Genomic DNA, 11,796 nt, shown 5'->3' with positions numbered 1-11,796 from the left:
TTGGGAGCAGACTTTTAGGAATGAAGTAACCTAAAATTATTTATAAAATCAAACAAAAAATATGTAAAAAATCACATATTCTAATTTTTTGGCTTCTTGACAATGTGTTAAATTAAAGAAAATGTGGGTAAATAAAACTTTTAATAATTTCATGTTGGTTGATGTTTTTATGGAATGGCCGTAATACAGAATTTATATTGATAAGTTATAGTTCTTCCTTTATTCCAGCTGTTGTTTGATTGATGGTATGTCAGATTAGCTACAGGCCTTATTATATCTCTGATTTACTTAATCACATTCTGGACCTTAGAAGTGATAAGTAATGATAAAAACAATGTACTATGTTGCAAACATGAAAATTGTCAATCAGGGACCAAAAATGCAAGTAAATAAAGTACATGATTTAATTGGTGCACACTTGAGATATTAGAGTTCCTAAAAATTTTGACTATTGGGTAACAAACATTATATATACCTTAGGATTTGTAAGGAATCCCAGCGAGTTCTTCATTGAAGGATTACTTTTACTGGATGATCTCACTGTAGAGATTATCACAACCAATTTCTCTTTGCCCTGTAACTGGTGGACTGAGCCTACTTCGACTGATTTACAGCCAAGAGAAGAGAATTTCTTACGGAATGTATTCACCTGTTAGACAAAAAAAGCAAATTTTGATGTTAAAAATAGAAATTTCATCAGTTTATCATACAAATTTTAATTAATATAATATTTTATATAATGTACAGTTCTAACGCCTTTTAAAGAAATAATATTTACGGCTTATTAACAGTTATTCACAAGCAAGACACTACAGGCACGGACACCAAGAGCCGACTGGAAGGTATACGGCTCCTCAAGGTCACTCACTAGTGCTGCTAACTTTAACTGGTTCAAAAAAGTAATATCACTGGGGTCCGAGCGGACTCCGCGCGACCACTGGAGTGATAAGTCTGTGGCAAATCACTTTTAAATTTATATTAACTTATTCATAATAGTTTTAAATTACATATAATAAACTATTCAAACAAAACAAGCAATAAAATGAAAATTAAATATCCAGCAATAACAATGAAATATAAATATAACAAGAATCAACAATAACTATGTATAATTTACCAGACACCACAAATAATTAAATATATAATAAATACTGTACGCAAATAAATTAAGCACTGAGGTAATATGCACTTCTAACATCTATGGTTTGAATCTTCAAACCGCGCATTGCACTGGGCCACCAGGCGGCTCATGGCCCACGGGTTCCCCGAGGTTGCCTGATCAGACACCGTCAATGCAACATGGTGACCACACCTAATTCCTGTGAAGCCCAGCTAGCACAATAAAAAATTAATACCAAACACAGATACGCTGAGCAGACAACCATAACAAACCTCCAACACACACACACACATGTGGAATTTTTTTTCCTGCAAAAATTTGGTGATAAAAAGTACTATAAAATAAGTGCGTTTTAGTAATATAAGTAATATCAAGTAGTATAAAAAGTAATATCACTGGGGTCCGAGCGGACTCCGCGCGACCACTGGAGCGATAAGTCTGTGGCGAATCACTTTTAAATTTATATTAACTTATTCATAATAGTTTTAAATTACATATAATAAACTATTCAAACGAAACAAGCAATAAATGAAAATTAAATATCCAGCAATAACAATGAAATATAAATACACCGTGTGTCCCAAAAAAAAAACTGAACAACTTTATTAGATTGTAATTATTTTTAATAACACACATATAAAAGAATTTTTGATTTAAAGTAACACGCATAATCTTAAGTTATTTTTGGGTACAACCTTTATTTGTGAACCTCAACATGGTTTCCATTGTTGGCAAAAAAGATAGTCGATTCGGCTATCTAACTCTTGCCCACACTCGATGACGCATTTCCTCATTAATTTTGGAAAAGGCCGTGATAATCCTTAGTCTCAATTCTTGAATGTTTAACACTTTAGACTTGAAAACCTGGTCTTTTACAAATCCCCAGACAAAAAAATCACATGGTGTTATATCTGGGGACCGTGGGGGGCCAGGCTATGGAACCACCGCGCCCAATCCACCGACGAGGGAAAGTGTCATCAAGTGATTCTCTTACAAATAAGTTCCAGTGCGGAGGGGCACCATCTTGTTGAAAAAAAACGTTGGGCTGTAGGTCTTCTAGCTGTGGGGTAAGCGTAGTTTTCTAGCATGTCTAGATAAATGTTACCATTAATTGTTTTTTCATTGAAGAAAAAACGGGCCAATAAGTCTGTCATAGGAAATAGCACACCACACATTTAACTTGGGACTGTCTCGAACATGTTCCCGAACTTGATATGGTCTTTCTGTACCCCAAATACGCACGTTATGTTTATTCACTTTTCCACATACATGGAACGTGGCCTCATCAGAAAACACTACCTTCTTTAGAAAGTTCTCATCAGCAGTTTAAACGATCAAGCACAGTAACTGCAAAGTGTTTACGTTTAAGTTTGTCATCTGGAGTAATTTGCTGCAAAATTTGCAGCTTTATAAGGTTTCATTTTCAAAATTTTTCTTTAAAAATTCTTTGAAACACTGGATTTTGATAAATTTAACTCACGTGCTGCAGTGCGAATAGATTTTTGAGGACTCCGTAGAAATGTTTTGTTGCACGTTCTCAATAGCTTCATTTTGGCAGTTTAGGCCTACCATTGTTTTTTTGAATGTTTTATGCTGCCAGTTAACATGAAACTTATCATACCAGGCTCGAATGCTGTTCCTTGATGGTGGATGGCGACCATAGCGTGTTCTCTAAACCTTCTTTGCACTACAATAATCTGATTTGGTTTCAATGTACCACTCAACACACTGCGCTTTCTCCTGTGCATTCATAGTGACTGCTTTATTGTAGGTTATGTTTTGGGGGTTAAGCAGGTTTGAGCAAACAACAATGAAACAGCTGATCTTTACAACTAACATTAAAAAATACTTTATAAACTCTACCCTCATGTGGTCATGCTTATAATAATCTAAATTTAACTTTTGCGGATTTTATTAGGCTTTAAAGTTGTTCAGTTTTTTTTGGGACACGGTGTATAACAAGAATCAACAATAAATATGTATAATTTACCAGACACCACAAATAATTAAATATATAATAAATACTGTACGCAAATAAATTAAGCACTGAGGTAATATGCACTTCTAACATCTATGGTTTGTGTTTCTAACATCTTCTAACTCCTGTGTGTTTTTAAAATTCTTGATGTCTAACTGCCACTGTTCATTCATAGGTATTATATGTTCAAACTGATATTTGGTAATTTGTATTGTTTTACTTTTATAGTTTAACTCCACGCAGTTCTGAAATAGGAATATGTTTCCTACCAATATTGGGCTGTTTAGATCAGGTGTCACATAAAACGTGTCTTCAAGTATAACTTTGCCAATTTTTATGGCGAATTTTGTCGAACCCAAAACTGTTAATGGTATACCGTTAGCCGATATCAACGAGGGTATGTTGCTAGTATTTAATTTTGTTTCACAAACTAGGTCTGCTCTAATAATGTTTATGTTACATCCTGTATCTATAATGCAGGGTACTGGATGTCGAGGGTTTGTGGTCAAGGCTACGTCTACTGTTAGGACAGGTATCTTTTTCGTGGTTTTATTTTCGCAATTAAATATGAGTTCATAAATATCCTCTAATAATAATGTTTTATTTTTCCTCGGTCTGTGTATCCTGTCTTGCGTTATTTCTTGCAAGTTAGTACAATCTATCATATTCTGTTTCTTCTGTTGCTCTATGTGATTTAAAATCTGTATAGTGTCTATCTCAATGGTTTTCTTCCAATCCAGTATGTGTGTTTACCTCCCCCATTGTACTACAATCTGTTTTACGTGCGCTACCCCTTTAATACGCTAGGTTTTATCTGTCGTGTGAAATTTTCTGAGACTGCAAGGTTTCTTGTAAAGCTGGGTTTATTTATATTTGTTGTCCCCGAGGGGTTTGGTTCGCTTAGGGTTGGGTTTGGATTGAACACAGATTGAAGTTTTATGGTGTTTATAGGCTTTTGCATAATAGGTTGTTCAATTTCTTCCATCTTCTTTAAGGGTGGGAATTTTTGATTATAATCTATGGCTTTAAATATCACTTCTGAACTGGTCTTTCCAGGGGTTGATAGTGGTAGTACTTTGGGGTTAGTTGGAGTAAATGTCATAGACTTTATACATTTGTAAGTTTGTCGGTTAATTTGGTTAAGATCTATAGTGTTATTTGTTTTCGCTTTTAGTAAGGGGGAAGTTCGGTAAGGGTTAGTATGACCTCCCCCTATTTCCCGTTTTTTTGTTGATTCTGTTTATAATAATTAGACTTGTAACATGATTCGATATTGTGGTTTGTTCGCTTGCAGTACCTGCAGAACAGCTCTTGTGTATTGTTGGTTTTAGGTGCCAAGCGGTTACTTTGGGGTTGAGAAGTTAATGAACGTTGCTCGAACCAACATTGTTCAGTGTTATGGTTGTCTTTACGGCAAATAGTGCAATACCTATTTTGTCTAGCAGGTTGTATTTGGGAATGGTTTTGTCTTCTCCTATCACTGAAGGTAACGTGTTTAATCATAGGTGGCCTTTGGGTTTGTTTGGGGTAGTTTGGGCTTTCCCTATGTCTATTCTGGTGAGGACTAGGTGTTCTATCATATCTTGGCTTATATTTTGAGTTTTCATACGGGGATGGAGACCTTTCGTACCTGTGGTTATGATTTGAAATTTGGTTTGTAGTTAGGGTAGCTACTAAATTGGTTAGGGTGTTAACTTCTGTTTGTAGTTTATGGATGATGTTTTGTTCATATAAGGGTGTACTATAGGGTCTGTTTGCTGCAACCCTATTCTGCCCTCCTAAGCCTAAAAGACGTATCTCATAAAACCATAACTTTCGGAAAAGAGCAATCTAGTAAAATGATTATTTTCACCCAGTTATTCATTAAATTAATTATTTTTTTTTAACTACATTTATTTAATTTATGTTTCTGTGTTTGATTACTATCTTTAATTAGATAAATTTTCACTAATTTATGCTTTTTTGTGAGATACGTCTTTTTTCTTTAGTAAAATCTGCCGTACCGTCATGTTTATAAAGTCGTATCTTATTAAAAAAAGGTAGTAATTAAGAAAACAATAATAGCATTGATATAGAACATTTTGTCTATGGCTGCATTTTCTTATTTAATTTTTTTTATTCAAAAAGGTAAATAAAAAACAAACATTTAAGAATAAAATGCTTATTTTATTCATATTAATATTCCATAAGTTAACACAAAAATAATTTTAATTATAAAATCTGAACACAAAATAGTCTTGCATCTTAGCCACATATGGAAATCTTTTATGGCTCTGGGAGATTTTCCCAAAACAAGAGTCTGCTCTTTTCGATTACACCTCCTATATTTTTTAGAATGTTCTTTTTCTTCTCTGCAGGAATACCATTTACTTTCACCTGTTTTTTTGGTTTTGGTAAAGCACTGATTTGACTATTATACTTTGTGCTCAAAAAGTTGAGCTCTACATGTTCAGTATCAGAGAAATCATTTTTGTACTCAACCGATTGTGCTCCTCAAGTGAAGACGACTTCGACCATTTCACTTAAATACGGCCTAGGTTGAATACGGCCTAACTTATATTGTGACGAGAAGTCATTCCATAAAAAAAGTGTTTTAAGTCCATGGCAAGTACTTCACATTTTGGAGATGCATTTTTCACGGCTTGTATAAAATCTGCAAAATCATACAACTTATTACCCATCCTTTGCATGGATACCTCAACTCTGTGGTGAAAAGAATATGCTGCCATGAAGGTATGTCCGGGCTCAAAGTATCGTAGGATGATCTGTGAGGTACTAATTTCAGGAGAGTTAATAATAAAAAAGAGGAATGAAAAAAGTGTCCAATTTTTATTCTGAGCTGAACAATTGTCCAGCCACAGAGTGATCTGTCTTGTATCTCGCTTATACAACAAAAATTGATAAAATGTACTAATCAATTCATCCTTTGTTCCTCCAAACACACCTTCATGCCATACGGCAGCAAATACATTAGACTTTTTTTGTTTTTTACCTACAGGCACAAAACTTTCATTGTATGCCACAATTCTGTGTGTAAATATTGCTGACTTAAACATATCCAGACGTGGCAACATAATAACTTTTTCCATGTCTGCACAGTATATAATTGAATCAAAATCTTCTGCTCTCTCCTTATCAGCCACATAAACAGATCGAGATCTTGTTGCTTTGTCATAATGCTTTTTCCAATTTTGGCAAATTTTGCAAGTATCATCCAAATTTTCTTTTGTGTGTAGATTACTGTGTAACTTAAACTCCTCCACACGATTCGCATTCTTCATGGCCTAACTTTACTATCGATATCTTAATTTTTTTGGCAACGGTTCGGTATTTTTCATAGGAACACGTGTTACCATATTTTATCTTATAGTCATTGTACATTTTAGTAAAAGACAAATCACTCGATAGGTATAAGCGATTTGGGGCATGTTCTCGCCGATAGTGAGATATAGAATTTATATGATTTCGGATTGGTTCTTCTCCGATTTTGTTATGAGGTTCCTTTGACCCTCTCTGATCTTTTTTTGCTTCTACAGAGGTTGTTGAAGTTAGTGCAGTTCGTAATACCCTGTCGTTATTCTTGTCATAACCCAAGGTACTTAAAAAGAACGTTTTACAGACTGTCTGAGATTTTCCGTTCTCATCCTTAAGCGAATACCTAAATGTTTGGTTTCTTCTAAAATCGGTTTCCTTCCCATTTTGGCACTGTTCTCTGCTTAACAGAAAATAGTTGACACATGGTGTAACATGAATGATTTTCTAGCTGTGGAATCTTTCAATTTGCCAAAATTCTGAGTTGAGTACTAGTCTTCTTTCATTAGAGAATTTGCTTGTGCACTTATGTACACAAGTGTTGTTGCAACCAGGTTTAACATTGTGTTTTAGTACAACTGACTTAAATTTATTTATTTTTCTCTGTTCAAGAGAAACATTATGCTTTTTTCTCTTTCTTAATGTACCCTTTTTTGTATAATCAAGAACATTATTTTGTGCGTTATCAGATACTGCACTGCCACTTCTCAGTATTGGTTCAGATGGCTTGGTATTTTGTAAACACATTCAAATTGGTCATTTCGGTTGCAACTGTTTGAAGAGGTTGTAGCTGTACTAAGTTGTTTGCTTCCCTGTTTGGTAATGTTATCATTGTTCAAAATTATACTTAGATTTTCATTTTCATTAAGTACTACTCCTGTGTACATGTAGGTGGTTGAGGCATAACTTCAATAAGGTTTTCTTCATAATTAATTTGTAGGCCTACATCTTCCTTATCCTTAATACTAGACGTACCTTCAATTTTCCAATGAATTAGATATAGAGTCCTCACTGTCAAACACAAAGTCTGGGATGTAGTCATCATCATCACTCTTTTTCTTTTTTTAAAGGGGGTTTGCCTGCTCGATCCAGCAAAACTCCTTTTCGTTTCTTGATTCAGAGCTGCCATAAGCATTTTTTCTCCCTCTAGATCCCTCCATGACTGGGCTGGAAATAAACAGAACAATTAGAAATCAATTAAAACAAACAAGAAATTAGGCTAGGCTACCGAATCCATTAGGGTCTTTAGGTTTGTAGGTTAGAAAAGTATAAGTTTGCATAGTAAAATGGTTAAAAATTTGGGCTTCAATCTGAGAAGTAAGTTAGTAGGCCTACTTGCTTAACGGGACAACTGCAATCCAGTGCATTAAATATATATCATTTAACAAATGTAAAACAGTAAATCTTAATATCTTAACTATCTAGTAAACTTGTAGGCCTATCAACACTCATTTCTAAACCAATTACTTGCGTAGATTTTACTGCCTCTAAAGTGAAAACAAGTATCTGCCCAACATAACCTCTCTTAAAGTTTGAGTAAATAACCTATTAGTTTGTTAATTGAGTAAGCTTGAATAAGCTTATGTTTAATCACAATTAAGAAGAGGAAATTTGTTTCAAAGAATATAATACTAATAACTTAAGATGAGGACAAAATGTATTGCAATTTATATTTACCTGTATACTGAAGAGTGAAACCAACAAAACTGTTACTGACACAATTAAAACAACACAGCCATCAGCTGATTACCCAGCATTCTCCACTGTGAGCATCAGTGTCTCCTAAGCAAATAAGACGTATATTCTAGATACGACTATTTTGTTTAGGAAAGGACAATCATTTTATTTCTAAGTTGTGAAGCGGAAAAGTCGTATCTCTGAGATGCGACTTGTTGGCTTAGGAAATTGAGATACTGCTAAAATGCTTAGGATTTTCATGTTATTTTGAGATAGGTCTTATTTTTTTATCGATTTTATACTGTTTAGATGTGAGATACGTCTTTTCCGCTTAGGGAAAAGATGGGTTAGCTCCCCAACATTACTTAGATGTCAAAAACGAAAAATCGAAAAAAAAAATTGAGATACGTCTTCTACGCTTAGGAGGGCAGTATTTTACCTTTCTTTGTTTTTCATTTGTGTTAGAACTAGCTGTTCTGTAATTTTTAAATTAGTCTCTAGATCACTTAAGGTGTCGTTTTCCAGGCCTATCACTCGTTCACAGATTTCTGGTTTTAGTCCCTGTATGATAAAATGTATAATTTGCTTGTCCTGTATTGTAGGGTCATATCTTCGGCATGTTGTTAATATATCTAAAAAAATAGGTTAGTGTTGGCTCGTTCTCTCCCTGTATTTTGTGTTCTAAAATCATTTGTAGACCCTGGGTTTGTGCTAATTGAGTGAAAGCCTCTATGAAACTTTTAGCAAGTTGGTCCCATTGTATGGCTTCCCCTCGTTGTTTTTGCTTGTAGTGTTTGAACCAAGTTAGTGCTGTGCCTGATAAATGCGCTGGGAATAAATTAACATTAGTGATATCTGTCCATCTGTTTGAAGTTGCTGCCACTAGGAATTTGTCTAAAAAATCTTGTGGATTTTCGCTTTGGAGACCTGTGTAAGTCCCAGCTGATATTAACGGTAGGTTTTCCCCCATGGTTGCTGTGTTAGTCCTGTAAGGTAGTGTGAGTGGCTCGTAATGTTGTGCTAAAGTTGGGGGTGCTTGTGTCTTGATGTCCGCCTCAGGGTTATGTACTGTGTCATATAAATTAGTTCTCTGCGCTAGAAAATCCTCGATTGTAGCTAGATCCTTATAGTTTTCCCTGTCCTCTTCACTAAGGTGAGTCTTTTGTGTAGTTAAATTATTAAAGATGGTTTTAATATTAGGGTGACTTGCGCTTATACGTGTTAAGTTCTTAAGTGCCGCTAGGATAGGTCTGAGGTCCCCTACAGTGTCTGTGTCTCTAGATTGTATTCCATTTTTATTTTAATATTTTTACTATGTCACTTTTGGAAGTCCTGTATGTGTCTAATGGTATTAAATCTTCATGTAGTATGGTTTCCATTTAATTATACATGTCCATTGACGTATCTAGTTAGTTTACTTGGCGTTACTCTAATTACGGGTTTGAAAATATTTTTGAGTTATTGGAAATTTAATTTGTCATCTAGGTAAATGATTGGTTTGTCACTGAAGTAGGCTATTTTAGTTAAATACTTTCTTATGAATATTATTTAGTTCTAATTTATACCTAGCCTATGAAACTATGTGCTTGCCCATGTGAGGAATTTGAATGCCAATCGAGTTTTAGCGCCTCCACCATGTAAGGTTTTGTAGTTTGGTTTAGTTTAAGATTAAGTTGTGACATATTATGAGCAAGGGTTGCTGTGAGAGGATTTAATAATAGGTTAGATTGGCAGTACAATACCCTCAAATGAACCAATACATATTTTATTTTGTGACAACATCTTATTAAATTGATTAAAAATTTTAATTAACAATTGATTGGGTCAACCGATATATTAAGCACAAATTTTAATACCTTAATACTTTGAAGACATATTTAAAATTAAATTACTCATTACAATTTATTTTAAATTTAATTCATTATAACATTTACTAGTAATTTTGTAGTGTTGCAATAATTATGAGTTCATGGACAAACGTGAGAAACTTTCTTTTAAATAGCTAAACATTTACATGAATTTACATTTTCGAAATTGTGAACATTTAAACAGATATGGAATTGAAAATGATTAATGAACCCTAAAATATACTAAGTTCTTAAAATTACTTACATTTTATTCCACTTTACACTTATTACGCCTAGAGATATTTTTCCGCACACGAACACCAACACTAGCACTCCCGAACTTCAGTTTTCGAATTCCCGTCCTCGACTTCCTTGTTCTTCTTGAGATTCCTTCAGAAATCAGGACCAAACCAACCTCATGCTTATTAGTGAAATTACACCTAGTAATGCTATTATAAAATATGCTTATTATCATTTTGTTAGTATGGTTTTTATTTAACTGTATGTGAATGAAATTGTACTAACCTCAAACCGCATCCTAAGATAAGTTTTGGACACCGATAGTTGAACTGTTCTGTTGACAATAAGTCAACAGCTGATTCCAGCATCGGTCTCTACTCAGTGTGCAGGGGTTCCCCACTACGATTAGCAGGGCTCTAGCACGTGTTACTGCCACATTAAATTGCTGCAACCAGAAAGCAGACATTGTCAGGAATTCTACAAATAATGATATGGAAAACTTACTTAAAACCATCATTCTAAGACATTTATTTAAACAGATTTCAAATATAAAACACAACTATTCGTTTGCAAGTTCAACCAATAATTGATCAAATATATTGTATGCCTTATAGGTGATTTGCATAAGATATATTGTATTATTATAATTCATTAAAAGTTCACTTTTATGAACCTCATGTGTTTTAAGAGTAACTATCAAAGTTTGATGATTATTTCATCTGGTACTCTGTAAAATAATACAGAATTTATATTGATAAGTTATAGTTCTTCCTTTATTCCAGCTGTTGTTTGATTGATGGTATGTCAGATTAGCTACAGGCCTTATTATATCTCTGATTTACTTAATCACATTCTGGACCTTAGAAGTGATAAGTAATGATAAAAACAATGTACTATGTTGCAAACATGAAAATTGTCAATCAGGGACCAAAAATGCAAGTAAATAAAGTACATGATTTAATTGGTGCACACTTGAGATATTAGAGTTCCTAAAAATGTTGACTATTGGGTAACAAACATTATATACCTTAGGATTTGTAAGGAATCCCAGCGAGTTCTTCATTGAAGGATTACTTTTACTGGATGATCTCACTGTAGAGATTATCACAACCAATTTCTCTTTGCCCTGGAACTGGTGGACTGAGCCTACTTCGATTGATTTCCAGCCTAAAGAAGAGAATTTCTCACGGAATGTATTCACCTGTTAGCCAAAAAAAAGCAAATTTTGATGTTAAAAATAGAAATTTCATCAGTTTATCATACAAATTTTAATTAATATAATATTTTATATAATGTACAGTTCTAACGCCTTTTAAAGAAATAATATTTACGGCTTATTAACAGTTATTCACAAGCAAGACGCTACAGGCACGGACACCAAGAGCCGACTGGAAGGTATACGGCTCCTCAAGGTCACTCACTAGTGCTGCCAACTTTAACTGGTTCAAAAAAGTAATATCACTGGGGTCCGAGCGGACTCCGCGCGACCACTGGAGTGATAAGTCTGTGGCGAATCACTTTTAAATTTATATTAACTTATTCATAATAGTTTTAAATTACATATAATAAACTATTCAAAACAAAACAAGCAATAAATTGAAAATTAAATATCCAGCAATAAC

General features: G+C 34.0%; 1 protein-coding gene across 1 annotated transcript; it reads right to left on the bottom strand.

Moving 5' to 3' along the window:
• Positions 1-10,325: 10,325 nt before the first annotated feature.
• LOC124370215 (putative helicase MOV-10) lies at positions 10,326-11,492 on the bottom strand. The gene is made up of 2 exons (XM_046828505.1): positions 11,202-11,492; positions 10,326-10,619 (listed from the first exon to the last, which is right to left on the bottom strand). Exons 1-2 carry the CDS (start codon positions 11,235-11,237, stop codon positions 10,473-10,475), a joined length of 183 nt encoding a protein of 60 aa, XP_046684461.1. The 5' UTR covers positions 11,238-11,492; the 3' UTR covers positions 10,326-10,472.
• Between the last annotated feature and the right edge of the window lie 304 nt (positions 11,493-11,796).

Source organism: Homalodisca vitripennis, unplaced genomic scaffold (genome assembly GCF_021130785.1).
Source record: "Homalodisca vitripennis isolate AUS2020 unplaced genomic scaffold, UT_GWSS_2.1 ScUCBcl_48;HRSCAF=789, whole genome shotgun sequence".
Lineage (NCBI taxonomy): Eukaryota > Metazoa > Arthropoda > Insecta > Hemiptera > Cicadellidae > Homalodisca > Homalodisca vitripennis.
Note: the sequence above shows the minus strand (reverse complement) of the source record. Positions and strands in the feature narration are given on the sequence as shown.

Excerpts from the sequence above, each read along its gene's own strand:
- LOC124370215 (XM_046828505.1), bottom strand. The coding sequence starts at position 11,237 with ATGAAGAACTCGCTGGGATTCCTTACAAATCCTAAG. Across the intron at positions 10,620-11,201 it reads GATTCCTTACAAATCCTAAG|CAATTTAATGTGGCAGTAAC; the intron begins GTATATAATGTT and ends TTCTGGTTGCAG.